General features: G+C 52.2%; 2 protein-coding genes across 2 annotated transcripts; one reads left to right on the top strand and one right to left on the bottom strand.

The window, feature by feature from the left end:
* Window positions 1-261: 261 nt before the first annotated feature.
* LOC132489368 (basic proline-rich protein-like) lies at window positions 262-26,321 on the top strand. The gene is made up of 15 exons (XM_060098284.1): window positions 262-761; window positions 1,704-1,956; window positions 2,654-2,784; window positions 5,391-5,584; window positions 5,818-5,872; window positions 5,920-6,095; window positions 16,188-16,305; window positions 16,585-16,837; window positions 17,228-17,393; window positions 17,578-17,754; window positions 24,202-24,241; window positions 24,310-24,364; window positions 24,996-25,115; window positions 25,595-25,659; window positions 26,189-26,321. Exons 1-15 carry the CDS (start codon window positions 262-264, stop codon window positions 26,319-26,321), a joined length of 2,436 nt encoding a protein of 811 aa, XP_059954267.1.
* On the bottom strand, window positions 26,051-27,362 carry TMEM121 (transmembrane protein 121). The gene has a single exon (XM_060095521.1). The coding sequence runs from the start codon at window positions 27,360-27,362 to the stop codon at window positions 26,406-26,408; it is 957 nt and encodes a 318-aa protein (XP_059951504.1). The 3' UTR covers window positions 26,051-26,405.
* Window positions 27,363-27,381: the final 19 nt, after the last annotated feature.

Genomic DNA, 27,381 nt, shown 5'->3' on the forward strand with positions numbered 1-27,381 from the left:
CCTGCATGGTTTCGGACAATTATGTTACTTTGTGTTTTTCTCTCAGAGGTAAAAATGTTAATTTGTAATGCTGCTCTGATAAAACTTTGAAACCACACCATATGCTGCAAACACACTGCTCATGTTGGTGACACAGTCTTACTGAAGTGAAGGGGACAAGGCCCTGGGGGCTCTGGAGGGTCCTGGCTGCGGAGGGGCGCTCAGGCACAGAGCAGCCCCCTCCATCTTCTGCGCATGTCCCACGTCACCTTCTGAAACACGATGAGCCGCCCCCGCGGAGGTCTCGGTCACCGCCCCACCTCACTCCCAAATTCGGCGGGCTGGGGGGGGCATCGGGGGAGGCGACGGGGCCCAGAGGCGTCCCGAAGGGGACGCGGGGAGCTGGGCGGGACCGGAGGGGGTGCGCGCGGGGAGAGCAGGGGGGTCTCGGAGAAGGGGCGCCAGCGGGCGGCAGGGCTGGGAGGCGCCGCGACCCCAGCCTCTGCTGCTGCAGGGCCTCCGCCCCCTCCCCACCCCCGGCGGGGCCGCGACTTCGGGACCCTGCAGGGCCGGCCTCTCCACAGGCCCACTTGCCTGCTTTTAGGATTAACTAGGAGCCCTGCTCCCAAGCAGGCGTGCAAGTTTCCCCAGAAAGACGTTCACGAAGCCGGGCCCAGACAACGGCCCTCTGCAGGTCCACCGCCAGGGCTGCTTGGACCTGGGCTGCTGGCCGCCCACGCCTCCCCTCTGCGGAGCCCCTGGTCCTGCCGCCGGAGGACCAGGTCCGCGGTGGGCCTGGGATGGGACCGCCTGCCGCCCCCTCCCCCCACCGGCCCTCTCCTCTGGCCAGGTCACCTTGCTTTAGAAAAGTGAGCATTTTAGGTTTCTTAAGTCCAGCATTTTAGTGGTTTTCACCAGCAACCTCGTTCAGGGGGTCGCTGTGCCCTGCTGATGGAAACAGTCCCCACCGTGGCTTTTCCCTTTGGGGTTTCACTTCCTGGGCTTACAGGGCACCTTCCTTCAGCATTGGTGGTGGCCAGCCCGGGAAGGATGGGCAACAAACGGGCAAAACCTAGACAAACAGTAACTCTCCCCGTCAAGCTGTAACCCATGGGGAGGCTGGGGGCTCTCAGGTGCATAGAACCGGGGTGCCTTGTGCAGGGCAGGGCTTGGGGTGGACGCACCCGCAGAGACACACAACACACGCAGAACAAGGCCACGGGCCCACGTGTGTGCAGATGCAAAAGCTTGAGAAACGGCTCCAGGAGGTCGCCCAGCATGTCCACCTCCAGGCTGGGTCCCTCACAGCCCTTCCCCACAAACCCAGCCCCGCCACCACCATCCCGGAGACCCGAGCGGCCCCCGCGGGCCCCAGCTCCCTCCCCTGGCAGGCACCAGGGGGGTCGCCCCCTCCTGCCAGAACCCCCAGGACCCCCACCCCAGAGGTGCCAGAACAGGGGGCCAGGAGGGGGTGCCCTCGTCCTGTCCCCCAAGCAGCAGTCTCACTGTCCAGGGCCCAGCGTCCCCTGAGTTCTCCAAATGCTGCACTCGCCGTGGACACTCACCACAGGTGCAGCCGCCACAGCCCCAATGACCCAGGACCAAGGGGTGACCTACTGCCAGTAAGCTCGGCCCGCTGGGGACAGGGTCCAGGCTGAACCTGGGGCTGGGGTCAGGGGACCTAGGGCCGGGCTCGGGTGAGCCTGGGGCTGGCCTCCGTGCAGGCGCCCAGGGCGGCCCCGTGAGCTGGACATCCGGTCCCGGAACACGCTGAGCTCTGCTGCCCCGCTGTGGCCGCTAGCAGCATCGCATGCACTGGGCCAGCAGGAGGCTCTGCCCAGACCTGGGGCCCCTGGGCGGGCAGGGGGCAGAGGGCATGGCCAGCACCACCTGGAGGAGGGTGTCGGGGTTCATCCTGGGGCCCAGAGAGCGTGTGCATCCTGGACCCCATCCTCGCCCCACGTCCTTTCGGCGCAGGTGAGCTTTGGGGTCCTTGGAACACCCTTACAGGAAGGGTCACACCGGGCGCCAGGCACACCTGGGGGCCCTGCGCTGTGGGGAGCCGGGCCCTGTGCCTGGGTACCTGTGTTGGCAGGTGTGGACACGGCAGGTGTGTCAGCTGTCCTGAGGACTGCAGGCCCAGCCCAGGGGCGAGGGCAAGGACTGAGGATCACACACTGCTCCCTGCTCGGCTGAGGCTGCTGTATTATCGCTGCAGGTTGTGAGGACACTCTCCACGTGCCCCACGGGTGACCTCCCAGGCCCCATTCTGCAGCCTGTCCCAAGGTCATGTGCAGCAGGTCCCAGGGAGGCGTTCACTCCCGGGTGTCCCCTAGGAGGACATCTGGACATACCAGCTGTGAGGCCCTGTCTCCTCCCAGACCAGGGTTGTCCCCACAGGGACCACAGAGCGAGGCTGGGCACCCCCTGGCGTAGCCTGCACCTTCGCAGTTCTGCCATCGCTGGGTCACCAGCACCCTCCCCACAACCTCGGAGCTCTGAGAGGCGGCTCTGTGGGCAACACGTGGGCAGCCTGGGACAGGGTCAGGGGTCCCCCTGGAGCTTCCCCAGGGCTGGGGTTCAGGGTTGCACTTGGGCCGGGCCAGGACTCGGTTCTAGGCCAAGTGAGCAGGTCCGTCCAGCTGCTCAGAGACTCACCAGCTCTCCTGCCCAGGCGGCGGGAAGCTCCCACCCCCACCCCAAGGCATTGCCCCCGCACCACTCCGGGGGTGGTTACCCAGACCCAGGCCCAGTGCCCATCTGCGACAGGGCAGGACCAAGCCTAGGCATGGGTCTGGGACCTGGGTGGGTCGCAGTCTGTATCAGGGTCAGGGGGATTTCTGAATGGACGGCTGAGATGGCCGGAGAGTACGGGGGTGGGTGCTGAGGAGGGCACTGCCCTGTGGCCAGGGTTAGTGTAGGGGGTCTGCATGGATCAGGGAGAGGCGCCAGGCCAGGGCCCATCAGTCTGGGGAGTCAAGGCAGACAGACACCCCTGCAAGCCAGGCCCCCGGGGGTGAACTGGGAAACCCACACCCAGAGGGAGGCAACAAGGAAAGCAGTCGGTCCAGCTCTGCCAGGGCTCCGGTGCGGGAAAGGCCCCTCCCAACCCCCCACAGCCCCGGGCAGGCAGGAGCCAGGACTCAACCTCCAGGGACCCTAAACGTCCTGACAGCCATCGACATGGCTGGTCCTGCTGGGTGATCCGCCAGGGGCCTGGCAGATGCAAACATTGCTCCCACTGGGACTGCCTACTTGGGGCACTGAGACTTCAGCCTCAGAGAAGGCTCAAGATAGAGATCTGAGAACGGAAGCCCACTAACAAAGAAAATCATAATGAAGCAAAAACAAGAAGCCACCTCAAACGAGAATCGGTGAAACAAGGAACCACAGAGTAAGACCTCAGGAAGTGCCGGTTATCAGAACCATCAGACTCAGAACATGCAGGGTGTGAGCTGAAGGGGCTTTTTTTAAATTGAAGAATGTATTCAAATCTGACAAAATAAGATAAAAGTGTTCAAGAAACCAATAGATTTGAAAAGAGGTCCTAGAACTGGAAAAGGTGGTGTTTGACAGTGGAATCAAAACAGCACACAGGACACAGCTGGAGCGAGAATTTGTGATGGAGGAAAAGTTAAAGACACAATGTAAAGGCAGCACAGAGAGGCTAAGAGAGAGGACACGGACGGCAACACCAAGTGCCCTGGACACTGGAGCAAACATGCCACACCACGGACTCATCTTCCAAAGAAGAAGTGGGCGCACGGAGAGGCAAGGGCCCAGAATTGTCCAAAGACATGAGAGACCGGGCCCAGCACGCTGGAGAATCCCAGCAGACCCCACACAGGAAAATGTTCTAGTCTGCTCGGGCTGCTGTAATTAGCACCGCGCACTGAGCACAGAAACTACAGATTCTCTCTTCCTGTCCTGGAGGCCAGAAGTCCAAGATCAAGGTGTCAGCACTCGGCCTCTCCTGAGGCCTCTCTCCATAGCGTGTAGACGCCGTCTTCTCCCGTGTCCTCACGTGGGCACCCTCTGTGCGTGTCTGTGTCCTAATGTCATCCTCTTATGAGGCCACCAGCCAGACTGGATCAGGGCCCACACTAGTAACCCCACTTCAACTCGATCACCTCTCTAAAGGCCCTATCTCCAAGTGCAGTCACATTCTGAGGTCCTGGAGGTTAGGGCTTCAACATTTGAACTGGGTGGGGGGACACAGTTCAGTCCATAACATTAAATAAAAGCAAAATGCAATTCCTGACACACTGAGGTGAACACTCAGCGGAAAAAAGACGATTTTAGAAGCAGGTAGCCAGGCACACTGGGCAGGGCAGGCTCAGCCGTGGCTGCTGGTCAGGACTCAGTAGTTAGGGTCACACTGGCAGATCCGCCTGTGCGGCCGCGACCCCTACACACCATCCAGTCCCCGCAGTGACCACATGGCGAGGCTCGGGTGCCCCCTGGTGGCCGTCCTGCGCCATCGCACACGCCCCAGACCAGGCGGTTTCCCAGACCCGGGAGAGAGGTCACAGGGCAGCACCTCCTGGCACCCCGCCCACCGTCTGGGTATTGCATTAGACCCCAAAGTGTAAAATAAATACCCGTGAGTCCACACTGATATAAGTACATAATGGATTCACTGATAGAAGTGAAAAATTGATGAAAAATAAAAATGGGGGAGAAGAGACAGCTCCCTGCAGAAGAACCCCAACAATTTACGGAGATGTTCCCCCCTCTCGCGGGCGGAGGGTACCGCCCCCTGGAGTGTGGGGTTCGTGGCCTCTGCAGGTTGGTTCTTGCTAGAACCAACTGCCTTTATAGACCCTGCAGAGCTGATTCGGGGGCAGGGAGCTGCCACTCACTGGCCTCTGCTTCTTGACAGGCCTGGAGACCCTCGTGTTCTATTTCTCAGGCTGCCCTGTAGGTACCTGTGTGTTCTCTTCACTACCACGCCCTGAATCGTGTGTGTGCATAACATTCCATACACCTTTGCATGTTTCGCCCATCATATGATTTCCCTAGAACACAGCCCCTTGTGGCCGTGCTGCGTCATTGCACGCCCCGCCGGACCCTGGCTCCAGAGACTCAGTCCCGCCAAGGCAGGGGGGCGTATTGGGCAGAGCAAGAGCCACAGACTTGGACGTGAACACGTGTGTGGAGTGTGTGTGTGTAAGTGTGCGTGTGCTCACACACATACATGTCCTAGCTCCACCCACCAAGAGGCCCTAGGAACAATGATATGGACATATGGGGGGGGAGGGAGGGTCCCCACATGCGGTCAAATGGCTCCGCGTGTGGAAACTAAAGAAGGAGAGTAGGAGCGTGGTGATGCTCCTGCAGAGTTTCTGTAGGACTGAAGCGATCTCAGTGTGGACAAACGCGCCCTGTCTTCCTCGGGTCCGTCCTTGCAGCTGGGATTTTCGACAAAAGCATCGAGACTTGGACGGAACCCTTTGCGGAGGGTTCAAGGCAGCCAGATGTGGGGGAGGGGATGTGGGGGTCATCGTGCCCCTTGCAGGGACCAGGCTGGCTGTGACTGCCGTCCACAGCGGAGAACAGCCAGAGGACGCTGTGCCAGCCTGGCCGTCCAGGGACAGTGGGAGAGGTCAGCAACACGGGACAGGGAAAGTGGCCTGGGTCCCTGCCCTTCAGTCCATGACCAGTAAAACATCCACAACTAACAGACGTGCTTCTGCCCGACACACGGGGACACGAGAGAATTCCACACCCCTGCACGTCTAGGAAGGTGGGCAGGAACACAGAGGGGAGGCCAAACCGGGGCAAAAGGGGAGGCGGTGCCTGAATCGCAGCCTCGGCCCAGGGAACCGGGGGCCGCAGGGGAGGCGGAGCACAAGCCTCTGCATCCCGACTGCAGCGGCACCTGCGGCCACAGGTAACCGGGCAGCAACACCAATGGGGCCTGTGACCCCGTCCCTCCAGCCCCCGCCTCACCGCAGCAGCAGAGCCTGTGAACCTCACACCACCAGACGCGGAAGAGGTGCCAGCTCTAACCGGACCCCCACCACCTCCCTCCCCCGCGGCTGGGGGCCTGGGCCCGGACACGAAGGCAGAGCTCATCTTCCCCGGGGAACCAGGTGGTAACGCCAGCGACACTGGTAGCATCAGGGCACCAGCGACTCCGGAGGCACAATAAGCAATGACGGGGGCTCGGGCGACACCCCCCGACAGAGGCGGCGGAGGGCGGAGGGTGAAGATTCCCAAGTATAGCCGGAGGAGCTCAGGTGGAGAAGCCGAAAACCTGTGTGATGGCGCCACCTGCTGGAAGGCAAAGGAAAGGCCTCTAATTTCGAACCTGTCACCACTTCAAACGTGCCGGGGGAGGAATCCCCACTCAGCGCCGGGGAGAAGCCAGGACCGTGTACCACAAAGAGAAGTGGCAGTTCTCCAGAAACCAAACTTAAAGTCACGGGGTATTGCGGGCTAAATGACAGACAATGCACATAGCTGTCACGCAGACACTCAACAAGCTGTAGGAAAATCAGAACGGCACTTCAGTCAGCTCAGAAGTGAATTTAATGAACAGAAGAAATACTTTACCAAAGAGATTGAAATTCTAAAAAAGAAACAAACAGAAATTCTGCGGCTTAAGAATTCAATCAATGAGCTGGCCCCGGAGGAAGATGGCAGAAGAGTAAGACGCGGAGATCACCTTCCTCCCCACAGATACATCAGAAATTCATCTACACGTGGAACAACTCCTACAGAACACCTACTGAACGCTGACAGAAGACCTCAGACCCCCCAAAAGAGCCGGGTGGATGAAAGGCTCTTGGTGCTGCAGCCAGGAGTCAGTGCTGTGCCTCTGAAGTGGGAGAGCCAACTTCAGGACACGGGTCCACAGGAGACCTCCCAGCTCCACATAATATCAGGCAGCGAAAATCTCCCAGAGATCTTCATCTCAACACCAGCACCCAGCTTCAGTCAACGACCAGCAAGCTACAGTGCTGGTCACCCTATGCCAAGCAACTAGCAAGGCAGGAACACAACCCCACCCATTAGCAGAGAGGCTACCTAAAAACATAATAAGGCCATAGGCACCCCAAAACACACCACCAGACATGGACCTGTCCACCAGAAAGACAAGATCGAGCCTCAACCACCAGAACACAGGAATTAGTCCCCCCCACCAGGAAGCCTACACAACCTACTGAAACAACCTTAGCCACTGGGGACAGACACCAAAAACAACGGGAACTACGAATCTGCAGCCTGCAAAAAGGAGACCCCAAACACAGTAACATAAGCAAAATGAGAAGACAGAAAAACACACAGCAGGTGAAGGAGCAAGATAAAAACCTACCAGACCTAACAAATGAAAAGGTAATAGGCAGTCTACCTGAAAAAGAATTCAGAATAATGATGGTAAAGCTGATCCAAGATTCTATTTCCAAGATCCATAATCTTGGAAATAGAATAGACAAAATGCAAGAAACAGTTAACAAGGACCTAGAAGAACTAAAGATGAATCAAGCATTGATTCAAAACACAATAAATGAAATGAAAAATACTCTAGATGGGATCAATAGCAGAATAACTGAGGCAGAAGAACGGATAAGTGAGGTGGAAGATAAAATAGTGGAAATAACTGATGCAGAGCAAAATAAAGAAAAAAGGATGAAAAGAACTGAGAACAGTCTCAGAGACCTCTGGGACAACATTAAACGCACCAACATTCGAATTATAGGGGTTCCAGAAGAAGAAGAGAAAAAGAAAGGGACTGAGAAAATATTTGAAGAGATTATAGTTGAAAACTTCCCCAATATGGGAAAGGAACTAGTTAATCAAGTCCAGGAGGCACAGAGAGTCCCATACAGAATAAATCCAAGGAGAAATACGCCAAGACACATATTAATCAAACTGTCAAAAATTAAACACAGGGCCTCCCTGGTGGCGCAAGTGGTTGAGAGTCCGCCTGCCGATGCAGGGGATACGGGTTCGTGCCCCGGTCTGGGAGGATCCCATATGCCGCGGAGCGGCTGGGCCCATGAACCATGGCCGCTGAGCCTGCGCGTCCCGAGCCTGCGCGTCCGGAGCCTGTGCTCCGCAACGGGGGAGGCCACAACAGTGAGAGGCCCGCATACCGAAAAAAAAAAAAAATTAAACACAAAGAAATCATATTAAAAGCAGCAAGGGAAAAACAACAAATAACACACAAGGGAATCCACATCAGGTTAACAGCTGATCTCTCAGCAGAAACTCTACAAGCCAGAAGGGAGTGGCAGGACATAATTAAAGTGATGAAGGAGAGAAACCTGCAACCAAGATTACTCTACCCAGCAAGGATCTCATTCAGATTTGATGGAGAAATTAAAACCTTTACAGACAAGCAAAAGCTGAGAGAGTTCAGCACCACCAAACCAGCTTTACAACAAATGCTAAAGGAACTTCTCTAGGCAAGAAACACAACAGAAGGAATATACCTACAATAACGAACCCAAAGCAATTAAGGAAATGGGAATAGGAACATACATATCAATAATTACCTTAAATGTAAATGGACTAAATGCTCCCACCAAAAGACACAGACTGGCTGAATGGATACAAAAACAAGACCCATATATATGCTGTCTACAAGAGACCCACTTCAGACCTAGAGACACATACAGATTGAAAGTAAGGGGATGGAAAAAGATATTCCATGCAAATGGAAACCAAAAGAAAGCTGGAGTAGCAATTCTTATATCAGACAAAATAGACTTTAAAATAAAGACTATTAGAAGAGACAAAGAAGGACACTACATAACGATAAAGGGATCGATCCAAGAAGAAGGTATAACAATTGTAAATATTTATGCACCCAACATAGGAGCACCTCAATACATAAGGCAAATACTAACAGCCATAAAAGGGGAAATCGACAGTAACACAATCATAGTAGGGGACTTTAACACCCCACTTTCACCAATGGACAGATCATCCAAAATGAAAATAAATAAGGAAACACAAGCTTTAAATGATACATTAAACAAGATGGACTTAGTTGATATTTATAGGACATTCCATCCCAAAACAACAGAATACACATTTTTCTCAAGTGCTCATGGAACATTCTCCAGGATAGATCATATCTTGGGTCACAAATCAAGCCTTGGTAAATTTAAGAAAATTGAAATTGTATCAAGTATCTTTTCCACCACAATGCTATGAGACTAGACATCAATTACAGGAAAAGATCTGTAAAAAATACAAACACATGGAGGCTAAACAATACACTACTCAATAACGAAGTGATCACTGAAGAAATCAAAGAGGAAATTAAAAAATACCTAGAAACAAATGACAATGGAGACACGACGACCCAAAACCTATGGGACGCAGCAAAAGCAGTTCTAAGGGGGAAGTTTATAGCAATACAATCCCACCTTAAGAAACAGGAAACATTTCGAGTAAACAACCTGACCCTGCACCTAAAGCAATTAGAGAAAGAAGAACAAAAAACCCCCAAAGCTAGCAGAAGGAAAGAAATCATAAAGATCAGATCAGAAATAAATGAAAAAGAAATGAAGGAAACGATAGCAAAGATCAACCAAACTAAAAGCTGGTTCTTTGAGAAGATAAACAAAATTGACAAACCATTAGCCAGACTCATCAAGAAAAGAAGGGAGAAGACTCAAATCAATAGAATTAGAAATGAAAAAGGAGAAGTAACAACTGACACTGCAGAAATACAAAAGATCATGAGAGATTACTACAAGCAACTCTATGCCAATAAAATGGACAACCTGGAAGAAATGGACAAATTCTTAGAAATGCACAACCTGCCAAGACTGACTCAGGAAGAAATAGAAAATATGAATAGACCAATCACAAGCACTGAAATTGAAACTGTGATTAAAAATCTTCCATCAAACAAAAGCCCAGGACCAGATGGCTTCACAGGCGAATTCTATCAAACATTTAGAGAAGAGCTAACACCCATCCTTCTCAAACTCTTCCAAACAATTTCAGAGGAAGGAACACTCCCAAACTCATTCTACGAGGCCACCATCACCTTGATACCAAAACCAGGCAAGGATGTCACAAAGAAAGAAAACTACAGGCCAATATCACTGATGAACATAGATGCAAAAATCCTCAACAAAATACTAGCAAACAGAATCCAACAGCACATTAAAAGGATCATACACCATGATCAAGTGGGGTTTATCCCAGGAATGCAAGGATTCTTCAATATATGCAAATCAATCAATGTGATACACCATATTAACAAGTTGAAGGAGAAAAACCATATGATCATCTCAATAGATGCAGAGAAAGCTTTCGACAAAATTCAACACCCATTTATGATAAAAACCCTGCAGAAAGTAGGCATAGAGGGAACTTTCCTCAACATAATAAAGGCCATATATGACAAACCCACAGCCAACATTGTCCTCAATGGTGAAAAACTGAAACCATTTCCACTAAGATCAGGAACAAGACAAGGCTGCCCACTCTCACCACTCTTATTCAACCTAGTTTTGGAAGTTTTAGCCACAGCAATCAGAGAAGAAAAGGAAATAAAAGGAATCCAAATCGGAAAAGAAGAAGTAAAGCTGTCACTGTTTGCAGATGACATGATACTATACATAGAGAATCCTAAAGATGCTACCGAAAAACTACTAGAGCTAATCAATGAATTTGGTAAAGTAGCAGGTTACAAAATTAATGTACAGAAATCTCTGGCATTCCTGTACACTAATGATGAAAAATCTGAAAATGAAATCAAGAAAACACTCCCATTTACCATTGCAACAAAAAGAATAAAATATCTAGGAATAAACCTACCTAAGGAGACAAAAGACCTGTATGCAGAAAATTATAAGACACTGATGAAAGAAATTAAAGATGATACAAACAGATGGAGAGATATACCATGATCCTGGATTGGAAGAATCAATATTGTGAAAATGACTCTACTACCCAAAGCAATCTACAGATTCAATGCAATCCCTATCAAACTACCACTGGCATTTTTCACAGAACTAGAACAAAAAATTTCAAAATTTGTTTGGAAAAACAAAAGACCCCGAATAGCCAAAGCAATCTTGAGAACGAAAAAAAGGAGCTGGAGGAATCAGGCTCCCTGACTTCAGACTATACTACAAAGCTACAGTAATTAAGACAGTGTGGTACTGGCATAAAAACAGAAAGATAGATCAGTGGATCAGGATAGAAAGCCCAGAGATAAACCCACGCACATATGGCCAACTTATCTTTGATAAAGGAGGCAGGAATGTACAGTGGAGAAAGGACAGCCTCTTCAATAAGTGGTGCTGGGAAAACTAGACAGGGACATGTAAAAGTATGAGATTAGATCATTCCCTAACACCATACACAAAAATAAGCTCAAAATGGATTAAAGACTTAAATGTAAGGCCAGAAACTATCAAACTCTTAGAGGAAAACATAGGTAGAACACTCTATGACATAAATCACAGCAAGATCCTTTTGGACCCACCTCCTAGAGAAATGGAAATAAAAACAAAGATAAACAAATGGGACCTAATGAAACTGAAAAGCTTTTGCACAGCAAAGGAAACCATAAACAAGACCAAAAGACAACCCTCAGAATGGGAGAAAATATTTGCAAATGAAGCAACTGACAAAGGATTAATCTCCAAAATTTATAAACAGCTCATGCAGCTCAATAGCAAAAAAACAAACAACCCAATCCAAAAATGGGCAGAAGACTTAAATAGGCATTTCTCCAAAGAAGATATACAGACTGCCAACAAACACATGAAAGAATGCTCAACATCATTAATCATTAGAGAAATGCAAATCAAAACTACAATGAGATATCATCTCACACCAGTCAGAATGGCCATCATCAAGAAATCTAGAAACAATAAATGCTGGAGAGGTTGTGGAGAAAAGGGAACACTCTTGCACTGCTGGTGGGAATGTGAATTGGCACAGCCACTATGGAGAACAGTATGGAAGTTCCTTAAAAAACTAAAAATAGAACTACCATATGACCCAGCAATCCCACTACTAGGCATATACCCTGAGAAAACCTTAATTCAAAAAGAGACATGTACCAAAATGTTCATTGCAGCTCTATTCACAATAGCCCGGAGCTGGAAACAACCTAAGTGTCCATCATCGGATGAATGGATAAAGAAGATGTGGCACATATATACAATGGAATATTACTCAGCCATAAAAAGAAACGAAACTGAGCTATTTGTAATGAGGTGGATAGACCTAGAGTCTGTCATACAGAGTGAAGTAAGTCAGAAAGAGAAAGACAAATACCGTATGCTAACACATATATACGGAATTTTAAAAAAATGTCATGAAGAACCTAGGGGTAAAACGGGAATAAAGACACAGACCTACTTGAGAATGGACTTGAGGATATGGGGAGGGGGAAGGGTAAGCTGTGACAAAGCGAAAGAGAGGAATGGACATATATACACTACCAAACGTAAGGTAGATAGATAGTGGGAAGCAGCCGCAGAGCACAGGGCGATCAGCTCGGTGCTTTGTGACCGCCTGGAGGGGTGGGATGGGGAGGGTGGGAGGGAGGGAGATGCATGAGGGAAGGGATGTGGGAACAGATGTATATGTATGACTGATTCACTTTGTTATAAAGCAGAAACTAATAAAAATATATATATTAAAAAAAAGAAAAAAAAGAATTCAATCAATGAGATGAAAAACGCATCAGAAAGCATTGGAAATAGAGCAGACCATATGGAAGCGAGAATTAGTGAACTGAAAGGTAGAAATCTAGAAATGACACAAGTAGAAAAGGAAAGAGAATTAAAATACTAAAAATGAAGAAATTCCATGAGCTCTATCTGACTCTGTTAGGAAGGGCAATGTTAGGGTGATGGGTGTTCCAGAGGGACAAGAGATAGTTTATCTAAAGAAATAATAGCTGGGAATTCCCTGCTGGTCCAGTGGTTAAGACTCAGTGCTTTCAGTGCCATGGGCCTGGGTTCAATCCCTGGTCACGGAACTAAGATCCTGCAAGCCACGCCATACGGCCAAAAGAAAAAAAAAAGAAAAGAAATAGAAAAAGAAAGAAAGAAATGATAGCTGAGAACTTCCCAAACCTGGGGAGGAACTGGATATGCAAGTCCATGAAGCTAAGAGAACACCGAATCACCTCAATGCGAAAAGACCTTCTCCAAGACACCTTATATTAAAATTGTCAAAAGCTAATGACAAAGAATTTGAAAGGCAGCCAGGAAAAATAGATGGCCACCTACCAAGGAACCCCCCTTAGGCTACCAGCAGATTTCTCAGCAGAAACCCTACCAGCCAGGAGAGAGTGCAATGACATTCTCAAAAGACTGAAAGATAAAAACTGTCACCCAACTTTCCTCTATCCAGCAAAGTTACCATTCAGATATGAAGGAGAAATAAAGGCTTTCCCAGACAAACAAACCTGAGAGAGTCCTTCACCACTAGACCTGCCTTACAAGAGATGTTAGAAGGAGCTCTTCTACCAGAAACAAAAAGGCAAAAGCACACAAAACTGAATAAAGTGATAAATAGAATTGGAAATTGCAGCTCTTTAACAGAATAAGCTTTCTTTCTTTCTTTCTTTCTTTCTTTATTTATTTATTTATTTTTATTTATTTATTTATTGGCTGCATTGGGTCTTCGTTGCTGTGCACGGGCTTTCTGTAGTTGTGGCGAGCGGGGGCTTCTCTTGTTGCCAAGCACAGGCTCTAGGTGCATAGGCTTCAGTAGTTGTGGCTCGCAGGCTCAGTAGTTGTGGTTCGTGGGCTCTAGAGCACAGGCTCAGTAGTTGTGATGCACCGGCTTAGTTGCTCCGCGGCATGTGGGATCTTCCCGGACCAGGGCTTGAATCCGTGTCCCCTGCATCGGCAGGTGGATTCTTAACCACTGCACCAGCAGGGAAGCCCCAGAATAGGCTTTTAAACATTTTATTATAACAAAGTGAATCAGATATACATATACATATATCCCAATAAAGATGTTAAAAACTATTAAACAAACATTTAATTATAGCATTAAGTTTAAAGGGGGGAAGCAAAAAAATAACTATAGCCACTTCAACTTCGTAACAAACTCATAATATTTAAAAGGGGTAATTTGAGGCAACAAAAATACATGGGGAAGAGGATGGAACCTGTCTAGTCAAATGAAGATAGATGCTGTCAGCAGAAAGAGGACTATTTTATCTATGAGACACTTTACACAAATCTTATGGTGGCCACAAAACATACATCTAGAGCAGAGGCAAGAAACACAAAAAAGAAAATGAGACAAGTATCCTAGAAAAACCCAAACAAAAATGGCAGAGAGAAACACAAGGGAAGAAAGGAATGGAGGTGTTGAGCAACCAGAAAACAAAAGATGAAATGGCAGCCCTACGTTCTCAGTTATCAATAATCACCCTAAATATAAATGGATCGACATCACCAATCAAAAGACAGAGAGAACCTGGATGGGTTAGAAACCAAGACCCAGTTCCATGCTGCCTCCAGGACACCCCGCTCAGCTCCACAGACACACAGAGGCTCAAAGAGAAGGGACGGAAGATGAAACCCCAAGCAAACAGCAGCCAGAGGAAAGCAGGTGGAGCTACACTCATATCAGACAGAAGAGACCTCTAGCCAAAAGGTAACAAGGGACAACGATGGACTCTAATGATAAAGGGGACAGTTCATCAAGAAGACATAAAGTTAATAATATATATGCCCCTAACATAGAAGCATCAATATACATAAACAATTATTAACAGACCCAAAGAGAGGAATTGACAGCAACACAATAATAGTAGGGGACTTTCACACCCCACTTACATCAGTGGACAGATCTTCCAGACAGAAAGTCAACAGGGAGACTGTGGCTTTAATGAAACATTAGACCAGATGGATTTGATAGATTTGGACAGAACGTTCCATCCAAATGCAGCAGAACACACATTCTTCTTAAGCACACATGGTATATTCTCAAGGATAGATCATGTGTTAGAACACAAAATAAGTCTCAATAAATTTAACAAGACTGAAATCCTATCAAGCATCTTTTCCAATCACACTAGTATGAAATTAGAAATACACTACAGGACTTCCCTGGTGATGCAGTGGTTAAGAATCCTCCTGCCAATGCAGGGGACATGGGTTCGAGCCCTGGTCCAGGAAGATCTCACATGCTGTGAAGCAGCTAAGCTGGTGCATCACAACTACTGAGCCTGCGCTCTAGAGCCCATGCGCCACAGCTACTGAGCCCACGCACTTAGAGTCCGTGCTCTGCAACAAGAGGAACCACCACAATGAGAAGCACACGCATCACAAGGAAGAGTAGCCCCTGCTCACTGCAACTAGAGAAAGGCCACATGCAGCAACAAAGACCAAATGCAGCCAAAAATAAATAAATAATTTTTAAAAAAAAATACACTACAAGAAGAAAGCTGGAAAAATCACAAATATGTGGAGACTGAAGAGCATGCTATGAACATCCATTGGGTCAATGAGCAGAGCAGTGGTTACCAGAGCGGGAGGGGTGGGGAGGGCAAAATGGGTAAAGGGGGCTAACTGTATGGTGATGGGTGGAAACTAAATTTTTGGTGGTGAGCATGCTGCAGGGTGTACAGAAGTAGAAATACGTTGTACATATTAAACATATAATATTATAAACTAATGTTACCTCAAGAAAAATAAATCTTAAATAAATAAAATAAAAAGGGACAGTGGGAGGCCTGAGCCCCCGAGTGAGAAGTCCAGCTCCCGACTAGAAAGACCATTTGGGGTGGAGGGACACTGAGACCCGGCCCAGGTTTGGGAGCAGCCCGGACACCAGCTACCACCTTCAAGTGACCCTTCAATGTCCCAAGGAGACAAGAATGCCAGCTGAGCGTGAACCCCTGACCACACCCCTGGAAGGACGATCCGTGCTGGGCTGTCTGTGACTCAGCCCGTGAGCCAGCGCGTGTCCCAGACCTCAGCTAGGACCTCCACGGAGGTGGGAAGGATCCTCCTTTCCATGGGTGCAAATCTAGCCTGAGTGTCATGTTAGCAGCCGTATCAGCACTAAAGGTATCACTCACCGCTGCTGTCCCAAAACCACTGGCAAAGTTTCACCTCAAATTGTTGGCCCTCATGAGGGACAAACCCCCACCCGTGTGTACAGATGCGAAAGCTTGAGAAACGGCTCCAGGAGGTCGCCCAGCATGTCCACCTCCAGGCTGGGTCCCTCACAGCCCTTCCCCACAAACCCAGCCCCGCCACCACCATCCCGGAGACCCGAGCGGCCCCCGCGGGCCCCGGCTCCCTCCCCTGGCAGGCACCAGGGGGGTCGCCCCCTCCTGCCAGAACCCCCAGGACCCCCACCCCAGAGGTGCCAGAACAGGGGGCCAGGAGGGGGTGCCCTCGTCCTGTCCCCCAAGCAGCAGTCTCACTGTCCAGGGCCCAGCGTCCCCTGAGTTCTCCAAATGCTGCACTCGCCGTGGACACTCACCACAGGTGCAGCCGCCACAGCCCCAATGACCCAGGACCAAGGGGTGACCTACTGCCAGTAAGCTCGGCCCGCTGGGGACAGGGTCCAGGCTGAACCTGGGGCTGGGGTCAGGGGACCTAGGGCCGGGCTCGGGTGAGCCTGGGGCTGGCCTCCGTGCAGGCGCCCAGGGCGGCCCCGTGAGCTGGACATCCGGTCCCGGAACACGCTGAGCTCTGCTGCCCCGCTGTGGCCGCTAGCAGCATCGCATGCACTGGGCCAGCAGGAGGCTCTGCCCAGACCTGGGGCCCCTGGGCGGGCAGGGGGCAGAGGGCATGGCCAGCACCACCTGGAGGAGGGTGTCGGGGTTCATCCTGGGGCCCAGAGAGCGTGTGCATCCTGGACCCCATCCTCGCCCCACGTCCTTTCGGCGCAGGTGAGCTTTGAGGTCCTTGGAACACCCTTACAGGAAGGGTCACACCGGGCGCCAGGCACACCTGGGGGCCCTGCGCTGTGGGGAGCCGGGCCCTGTGCCTGGGTACCTGTGTTGGCAGGTGTGGACACGGCAGGTGTGTCAGCTGTCCTGACACATTAAACTTAAAACTGTGATCACCTGGATCAATCCCAAAGCTGGTCCCTTTTCAGACCTATGTGTCAGAAGCTGGGTTCAGTGAGCAGTTTGACGCCTAAACCTCATAGGGCTAATCCCACGATATCACTTTGAGACTGAAACGTGCCCTTGCAGAGTTCCGCCATGCCGGACGCACGCGTTACAATTCTTTGAAATCTTTTCGGTGCGAAGTGATGTTGTGATGCGTTCCTGCAGAGGCCAGCGGGCGTCCCTCCACCTGGACACACACCTTCTGGCGGGACTCTCCGTGCGAGCGGGAGGGGCCGCCGGGCAGGGCTGAGGCTCGGGCTCCCCCTGGTGGCCATCCTGCGCCACTGCAAGACCTGCCAGCCCCGCCCCAGCCAGGTGGGCTCTGGGGCAGGTGAGCTTTGGGGGCATCCCACCTGCCAGGATAAACGTCCCTCCTCTCCTCGCAGCCAATCCTGCTCGTGATCAAGTCCTAGCGTGAAGTCACTTGCTGGGGAGGCCCTGACACAGCCCCACCCGCCCTGCTCTCCGCTGCACCCACGCTGGCATCCATAGGCGTGACACCCGTCTCCCCACAGGCTCACAGCCTCTCCTCCTAGGAAGTGAACGTCGGCCCATCCTCAGCGCCACAGGCACAGGGACCTGCGATGCACCCGCACGCACAGCCGAGCTCTCATGCCCCGCGCTGCAGTGTCCCCTGCAGGCCACAGCCCAGCGCAGGTCTGCGACCCCTCGGGTGAGGAACCAGCAGTCTCGTACAATAACCTACCGTCGTCCTGCAAGTCATTCGTGAGCTTTCACCACCATGTGAGCACCAAGGGCCATCAAACCCCAGGAAGAACACATTTCCTGGAACGAACAGCCGTGAGGTGGGTGGAAAGTCCCCGAGCTCCGCTGTGGGCAAACCATTCCCAATGTCCTCCGTTTTCTGCCTCATTTCATAAAGAATGAATAAAGAATCTTTTCCACATAAATTTTACAGTGAAGGCTTGATTCACGGGCCGAGGTTCAACTGGATCAAACATCACCACTGTGTCTCCTGTCACTTTCCCGGCCATGATGATTGTCAAGAACAACTTTCCCTAGTGAAATCCTGCAGAACCGAATTTCAGCAAGAGATCTGGTTTCTCCACCCAGGTTTAGCCAAAGCAAGTGTTATCACGTACACTTCTATGCTCCGTCCCTTCCACAGTGTATTTATTATTTCAGCTGCACTATTTCTTTTCAATTTAATGAAAGGTGAAGCTTTTTTTTTTTTTTGAGACTTCCAGTGAAACATAAAGCATTGATCCTGTGCACTTACAAACATACTCTCCCAAAATCCCATTAAAATAAGAATACGGACAAGGAGGGCAAACACCTACCCGGCTGCTTCCACGCGCCAGGCCCTGTCCTGGATGGGCTACGGGGTCACCCGGTTTGATCCTCGCAGGACCCCAGCTTACAGACCAGGAAACAGAAGCCAGGTGCCCAGGTCGCCCGGCTTGGAGCGCCACAGCCAAGATCTGAAACGGCGGAGACCCGGTGATCCAGTCAAAGCTGAAATCTAAGTCAGCAGCAGGGAAAACACACAGCAACCCACCTTCCACTGCAGCACCAGAAAGACTCAGTACCTGGGGGCGGCAGGATGGGGGCATGTCCAAGAACAGAGGACCAGGGGACAGACAGCAGAGGATATTCGGCCCAGATGTGCAAGGTCAAGAAACCACCAGGCTTTCTGAGTCACTTCTGAACTTGGGAAGCGACATCCACCTTCATTCTTTTGGCCAGAACTGTCACACGGCTAAGCCGGTGGGGCTTGGAGACGTCCATTTCCAGCCTGTTAGTACAGGAAGGCCAGGGACACGGGACCCGGCAGACTTAACTGCCACGAAGTGTCACTTAAATGGAGCAAGAAGACACATGTCCAGACACACGAGAGCTAAGAGAACTTCCACCCCAAACCCGTTTTGGGTCCACTATGACAAAATTCAGCTGTGTGACCACAAGGAAAAGTCACTGGCATGGCTCACGTGAGCAGAGTCCACGGCGAGCAGAGTTCACACCGCCCTCCACCGACCAGGTCAGACACGCGGCGGGCGGGCGAGCGGGTGCAGGTGACCCCACGGCTCTCCAACCTGCCACCACGTGCACATTCCAGCAGGAGAAGTGTGAAGAAGGGGCCTTCTTTCCAGCACAGGAGGCTTGGCCCGCGTGGGGATGTGGCCCCAGGATGGCTGGCAGCCCGGGGAGGAACCTCAGAACGTTCTTCCTCGGGAGGCCAGGTGGACCCGGTGGATAAAATTAATTACCAACTCACAGTGAAAGAACACGGCATTTTGCATTTTAAAAGTAAACCCAGAGCTTCCCTGGTGGCGCAGTGGTTGAGAGTCGGCCTGCCGATGCAGGGGACACGGGTTCGTGCCACGGTCTGGGAAGATCCCACATGCCGCGGAGCGGCTGGGACTGTGAGCCATGGCTGCTGAGCCTGCGCGTCCGGAGCCTGTGCTCCGCAGCGGGAGAGGCCACAACAGTGAGAGGCCCGCATACTGGAAAAAAAAAAAAAAAAAAGTAAACCGAAAGTCTAGACAACAATTAGTTGAGGGGAGAGGGGTCCAAGGGGAATTAGAGGCTAACATCTTGATGCTCCACAGGGAAGGACAGAGACACTTACTGTAAACCTGTTAGAACAAGTTCAAGTTAAGTGCACAGAACATTCAATAGTGTTCAGTCTGTTCATATGATGGAGTATCACACAGCCATAAAAAAAGAACAAAACAGTGCCATTTGCAGCAACATGGATGGATCTGGAGATGATCATACTGAGTGAAGTAAGTCAGACAGAGAAATAGAAATTTCAAATGATAGCACTTATATGTAGAATCTAATAAAAATGAACTTATTTACAAAACAGAAACAGACTCACAGATCTCAAAATCAAACTATTGTTACCAAAGGGGAAACGTGGGGGAAGTGATAAATTAGGAGATTGGGATGGACATATATACACTCCTCTGTATAAAATAGATAACTAATAAGGACCTACTGTATAGCACAGGGAACTCTACTCAATATTCTGTAATAACCTAGATGGGAAAAGAATCTGAAAAAGAATGGATAGATAGATATATATATATCTGAATCACCTTGCTGTACACCTGAAACTAACACAACATTGTAAATCAACTATACTCCAATAACATATTTTTTTAAAAGAAAGAAAATTTTCAAGTTAAGTGCACAGAACATCCTATAGTGCAACGCCCATTAATAAGATGGACTATTACTCAGCCTTCAAAAGGATGGCCATCCTGACACAGGCCTCAGTGCGGACGAGCCTGGAGGGCATTGAATGGAACAAACCAGTCCCAGAAGGACAAATCCCGTGTGATTTCACTCATGCGAGTTCCCTAGAAGAGTCAAATTCACAGAAACAGAAAGGATGGTGGGGGCCCGGGGCTGGGGGAGGGGGTGGGGAGGGACTGTTTAATGGGGACAGAGTTTCAGTTTTACGAGATGAGAACAGTTCTGGGGATGGAGGGTGGTGATGGTCTCACAACCATACGAGCGTACTTAATGCCACGTGAGCAGAGTGGCATCCACCTTAAAAAGGTTAGCAATGGTCAATTTTATGTTATGTATATTTTACCACAATTTTAAAGTCAGTGAATAAAATGTTTTACCCTTAAAAACATTCAACGGTGAATTACAGAAGAATTTTTTTTTTAATTCTACTTGCCAAACCTCCAGAGGATAAAAAGTATGGTGGAAAATGTGACTGATCCAAAGGACCGGGGATGGAGAGGGGAGAGGGTTTAAAAAAAAAAAAGATGACAAACACATAAAATGAGATGGTAGAAAGAGGTCCAAATATAACAGAATTCACAGTAAATGCATATGGATTAAGCTCGTCTTTTCAAGCAGCATGTAAACAACAAAGTCCACTTTTGAAACAAAACTGTGCCGAGTGTCTTAGTCAGCTCGGGGTCACTATAACAAAGCACCACAGACTGGGGGCTTCAAACAGCAGACATTTATGCCTCCCAGTCCTGGAGGCTTCAAGTCCCAGATCAAGGTGCCAGCGCGGCCAGGTCCTGATGAGGACCCTCTTCCTGGCTTGCAGATGCCGCTGTGTCCTCATGTGGTGGGGAGAGCCATGGTCCCTCCCTCTTATCAGGGCACTAATCCCATCATAGGACCCCACCCTCATGACCTCTTCTAACCTTAATCAACTCCCAACAGCCCCACCTCCAAATACCATCCCACTGGGGCAGGGCTTCAACAAGTGGATTTGGGCAGGGGGGACACAGACATTCGGTCCACAGCAGAGGGTTTGAGAATAAAGGGTGGGAAAACATACACCATAAAAACACAAACCAAAGCAAAGCTGGTGGCACAATTCTATCAGGCAGAATGGAACGTAAGTCAAAAAGGATGACTAGTGATAAAGAGAAACACGGTAACAAAGGAACCAAGAAGACTGCACCTGTTACCAACTTAGCATGAAAATGTGCACGGCAACGGTGACAGAAGTACAGGAGAGTGACACAATTGCCTGTGAGGTTCCAGCAGACCACCTACGCCCAAAACCAACAGACGGTTCAGCCGGCAGAACTAGTGGCAACGGCTTTCCCAAACCTGACACCTCCCCTCGATTCCCAGGACTTAGGAAGATGCGGGTGAGAAGCAGGACTCCACATTGGACACGTTGCAGGGGATTCAAGCCTATCAAAGACCAACTCTAGGGCTTCCCTGGTGGCGCAGTGGTTGGGAGTCCGCCTGCCGATGCAGGGGACATGGGTTCGTGCCCCGGTCCGGGAGGATCCCACATGCCGCGGAGCAGCTGGGCCCGTGAGCCATGGCCGCTGAGCCTGCGCGTCCGGAGCCTGTGCTCCGCAACGGGAGAGGCCACAGCAGTGAGAGGCCCGTGTACCGCAGAGGAAAAAAAAAAAAAAGACCAACTCTATAAACTTGCAGAGAAAAAGCAAAGATCACAGACAAAGAAGCAGGGATTGGGCTTATGTGAAAACGTTAACAGCCACGCTGGATGCAAAAGCACCAAGCGTGGGAGAAGCTGCAGGGCTTACTTGACTCAGCCCCGTTGGAAGACCGTGTGGCATCACCTGGAGAAGGCTTACAGCCCCTTACCTGTGTCCCAGCTCGTTTACTCCTGAGTACATACCCCAGGGAAACTCCTGTGCACGTATGAGAGATGCACACACAGGAGCAGTCACAGCAGCATGGCTCACGGTGGCAGTAATCTGCAAAATCCAAATATCCATCGATGGGGACGGGACGGGAGAGCGTGGAACATTCACATAAGGGTCTTTCACTGGCACACAGAATGAATTACCAGACACGCGGAAGTATGGATGAATCTTAGTAAAACGTGGAGTGGAACGTATCTCCGAAGAATATACATAGAATGACACCCTTTCCATAACATTAAAAACAACTGAAACCAAAATATGCATTCAGAAATACATATCGATTTGATAAATCTGCACAAAATGGAAACAAAGGAAAGGCGCTCCCAGGTCTCAGGGTGAAGGTGCCTCCCGTGAACGCGGCAGGGACAGGTGGGGGCCCTCGGTGAAATGCAGTCATTGTAGAGATTCCAGCTTTGGTTTGGGTGGTGGGTTTGCAGGTGCCTCCATGATTTAAAACAACAAATTAAAGAACTGACTGTGTAAGTAACGACACCCAGCATGGACCAGTGAAGGGAGCATATCATGAACCAAAGGTGATGATCTCCCCAATTCTCTGCACTGTTGTCCATTTTAAAAAAAAGATTGTGGGTCTTCCCTGATAGTCCAGTGGTTAAGACTCTGCGTTTCCAGGGTTCGATCTCTGGTCAGAGAAGATCCCACATGCCACACAGTGTGGCCAAAAAAAGAAGGAAAAAAAAAAAAAAAGAAGATTGTGACCAGAATCTACACAGGATGCCTCCGAACTAATAAGAGAAAGACAATCGAATAGAAAAACAGAATATGCAAAATTCACGGAAGAGGGACCACGAATGCTCCATGGAGATGTGAGAAGATGATCAACCTCGTGAATAATCAAGGAAATGTGAAGGTAACTCGCTATCCCAGCCCCATCACATGGGCGAGACTAACACTACCACCTGCATTAGGGGTGGAGAAACAGCAACGCTCATATTCTGCTAGTGAGAACGTAAGTGAGGACAGATGCTTTAGAGGGAAAAAAAAATACTGAAAAATCTAGTAAAGTTAAAAGGTGCTGCTCTTTTGGAGATATAAGTGGCCCCCGTTCCTTCACAGCAGAAGAATTTCGTCTGGACACCCGAGTACCCTTTCCCTGTGGACCCACATGTCCAAATTCAGGACAGTGGGGTGCGAGCCAGGTGTCTTGTGCCAGCTTCTGAGAACCACGCAAAGTGATCCTACAAGCGTCCCCTTTCGAGGTCTTCAGTGCCTTGTCTGTGCCTCAGCTGAGAACCTGGACGGAGCATCAGGACTCACAGAGGAGCCAGGAGACAGGAGGGACGTGGGTCCCCAGTGGGCTGGGATGGACCAGCAGCCTGGACAACCTTCCAGACTCACGTGGGAGTGACAGGAACATCCATGTCATCTAATCACCCTCCTCTCCAGTTTTGTGCCTCCCTGGGGGGACATAGACGAGTCCACAGTCAGGTCAGCAGGCCTTCTTCCGTGACCCAGCACCAGTGAGGAAGGAGTCGATTCCACGCTGACCACTGGGCTCATAGGCACGGGGCGACCCCCAAGCAAATTCCGGTCTGGTCACCATGAAGGAGTGGCCACGGGGCAGCTACTGGGCGTCCACGTCAATGCCCTGCCCGCAAACCCAGCAGGCATCTTCCTCACCTGTCTTGACCTCCCTCCTCATCCTCCCAGCCCCCTCTCTGCCATTCCTCCCACCCCTCGGCTGTCTAAGCCCCGTCCCCACCTGTGATGCTTAATTTGATGTGTCAAGCGGGCTGGGCCACAGGACGCCCAGGCAGCATGTGAGACTATTCCTGGGTGTGTCACTGAGGGTGTAAGCAGATGGCCTTCCCCGTGCAGTGGGCCTCACCCGATCCTGGAGGCCTAGAGAGAGGAGGGGGGAAGGGGGGACGGGAGGTGGGTTTGCCTCTGCCTGAGCTGGGACGTCCACCTTCTACTGCCCTCGGACATCCATGCTCCTGCTTCGTGGACCTTCGGACTCAGACTGAACGACAGCGCCGTCCTCCTGGTCCCCAGCCCGCAGCTGGCAATGGGCCCACTCGGCCCCCACGGTCGCGTGAGCCGACCGTTCATAAAGGGTCTCTTCTGTTCTGTGTCTCTACCACTGGCTCTGTCTCTCCACAGAACCCGGACCGACACACCCCCTCCGAACCGCTGCCATTCTGCTCTCAGCCCCCTGGTGCGATCCCACCTCCAGCTGTCTCCCTGGGAGAAGTCTGCCCCGGGCGCCCTGCGTGCTGACCCAGCTGACACACGTGCGGGCCCACCCCCAGTCTGAACCCCTCGGGCAGCGCCCAGCCTCAGACGCTCTGACTGAGGGGTCTTTTCCTTGGTCTTTCTCCGGTGAACTGGCAGTTACCTTGTTTTTGCCAGATTAAGCCACTCACGCTTCAGCCACGAGAGGCCGTGCAACACTGCGGTGTCCCATCCCTCCTCCACCTGGGCCATCAGCAAAAGGGTCCCCAGAGAGCAGATGACGTGGCGGCCATCCTAACAGGGGCGATGATGGTGGTGGCTTCTGTTCTGGGCTTATCACTAACTGGGTCTCCACCGCATTACTGGACAAAATGAATCGGATGATGTGAAGTTTAGCTATTACTTAATATGAGGGAGTTCGATTTTGCCAAGTTGGGTTTTTACTATGATGAAGCTATTTTCCTACAGAAAAAGTGAACGTGCTTTGGAACGGAAGAAGACGGGTCAGGAGTTCGAATGTGTTTTCGTCTTGAGGGACCGAGCTGCGTCGTGCAGGGGCAGACTCTGCCTGGTGCCACCACAGCAGGTGAGGTGCGTCTGAGCCCCCATTCCAGGAGGAGGAAGGAGGACGCGGAGGCCGTCACTCCGGGGAAGAGGGCAAGGTCCTCGGCCTCAAACCCAGGGGCCTCGTCTTCCGCTGGCATCCCGGGCTGTCAGACCCCAGACCCAACGAGGCAAGTACCCCAGCCCCGAGGCCAGCCCTCAGAACACGGCCATCATGGAACCAGCTGTGGCCCAGGGCCCCTGAGGGGCCCACGCTGGGGGCTTCTGAGAGGGACTTCCCTACCAACAGGGGAAGCCCGAAAGGAGTCCCCGCCCTCTCCTTCCCGAGTTTGGATGCGTTTCTGAGATGACAGGAGCTGTGAGCTGTTGAGTGAGGGGATGACGGACGGGCCCCAGCTGGGTGGTACTGCTGTCACTTCTGGCCATCACAGACCACCTCAGGAAACCAGGGAAGGGCAGGCTGGGACGTCCCCATCTTGTTCCCAAGGCAAACCCAGAGGGCAGACACCTCGGGCCACGAGCCAGACAACAGCCCCGGTCATGAAAACGGTGGGTGCCGGCCTGGGCCTCATTCGGAGGTCCTCAAAGTCGGGGGGCAGGGCACATGGCCCATTAAACCAAGTCAGGACCAGTGTGCCTGGCGCTGCAGGGCCACGGAGGCCAGTGGAGGCAGAGGTGGGAGGCGCAGACCAGCGCTGAGGCCCAGGAGGACGGGTGAGCCTGGGGCTCCGTGAGCCCAGAGCCGTCTTCTCTGCCCTGGGAGTGCGCCAAGTTCCCGCCTCTGACACCGGGACACGGGACCTCACAGCCAAGACAACCCCACAGCAACGGCCCCATCGCTAGGCGGAGACCCAAGGGCCAGCAAGGGGCTCCTCCGGGAAGAGGCAGGAACCCAAAAGAGACCGTCGGGAGAGGGAGCGGGCCCCTAGGGCCCCTGAGACCCACTCTCCCACGGGTCCTCCCTGCCGTCCCCGTCTGACTGCCCAGAGAGACCAGGACAGGACAGAAGTGGACCGGCCCAGCCGCCCAGCGTCACTCGCTCACACCCCGCCCCTCAGGCGCCCCTCCGCAGCTATCAAGAGACTGGACGCATCAAACAGGCAGAGCAGTGCCACGTTCCATACAAAACTGTAAACAAGAGTCTTTAAAATGACAGAGGCCTCCTTAGTCCCAAACTCTGCGCCAGAGGCCCCACCCAGGGACCCCAGCAGGCGGAGGTGGGGCCCTTCCCGCTCTGGCTCAGGCCTTACACACCGGCGCCCACGCTGGGCGGACTGGTCGAGCAGGGGCTGAGGTCCGTGGTCCGAAGGATTCCTGAGATGAAGAAGCGGCCGGGGGTCCCCCCGCCCCCGGGTTCGGTCACTCTCCGCACCTAGCCCCATTGGGAGCCCGCCCCCACCCCATCCCATGCAAACCGCGCGCCTGCCGCCACGCGTCTCAGCGCCCCGGGGCGGCCCCTGTCACGTGTCCAGGGCGTCTCGCGTGGGCGAGGGCCCGTGGGGGCGGCCCGGCTGGCCATGCAGCGGCGCGTGCGGCGGCACCGAGTTGCGCTGGGGGGCTGGGGGCTGCAGCTCCAGAGTCAGCGCGGGTGGCGGGAAGTCGCGCACCTGGCGGCGGTACTCCAGGAAGGTGCAGGCCTTGGTGGCGAGCGCCACCACGTTCTTGCCCACGAAGATGGCCGAGACGCGGCTGTCGCGGAAGACAGCCATGTTGGCAGCGCGCGCCAGCACGGCCACCACGTTGACGGTGGCGAGGCTGAGCACCGGGTAGAGCATCATCTTCTGCGGCGCGATGTGCTCGCCCTGCATGCTGACCTCGCTGAGCGCCACGCACGGCAGCACCAGCAGCAGCATGTAGCAGTAGAAGAAGGTGAGGCCCTCGGCCCAGAGGGGCAGCCCGGTACGCGGCGGCTCCCACAGGTTGGCCTGCATGTCCAACAGGTCCAGCAGGTCCAGCGCCACCCAGAAGAGGCGGCCGCGCAGGTCCTCGCGCTTCCGGAAGGTGCGCACATACTCCATGCGGTCGAGCGCCACGAGCAGCAGGAAGAGGCCGGGCACGCACACCGACAGCAGCAGCGTCAGCGCCTTGCGCGCCACCGGGTCGGCCGCGCCGCGCCGCGCCGCCTTGTAGTTCTGGAAGACGAAGTAGAGCTTGATCTCCAGCACGAAGATGTACAGGAACCAGAGGATCATGGCGTAGCCGCGCTTGGCCGTGCGCACCTCGGCGCCTACCCACACGGCCACGTAGCGCAGCACCAGCAGGAAGCACACGTCGCCCACCAACACGATGATGCACACGCCGATCTTGCGCGGTCCCTGGTTCTGCTCCACCAGGTACGCGTCCATGACCGCCATGCTGCCCATGATCACCAGCGTGGTCAGGCACACGTGGCGCCGGTCCGGGGGCGGCAGCACCATGGTCGGCCGCCGGGGCCCC

Source organism: Mesoplodon densirostris, chromosome 4 (genome assembly GCF_025265405.1).
Source record: "Mesoplodon densirostris isolate mMesDen1 chromosome 4, mMesDen1 primary haplotype, whole genome shotgun sequence".
Classification (NCBI taxonomy): Eukaryota; Metazoa; Chordata; class Mammalia; order Artiodactyla; family Ziphiidae; genus Mesoplodon; species Mesoplodon densirostris.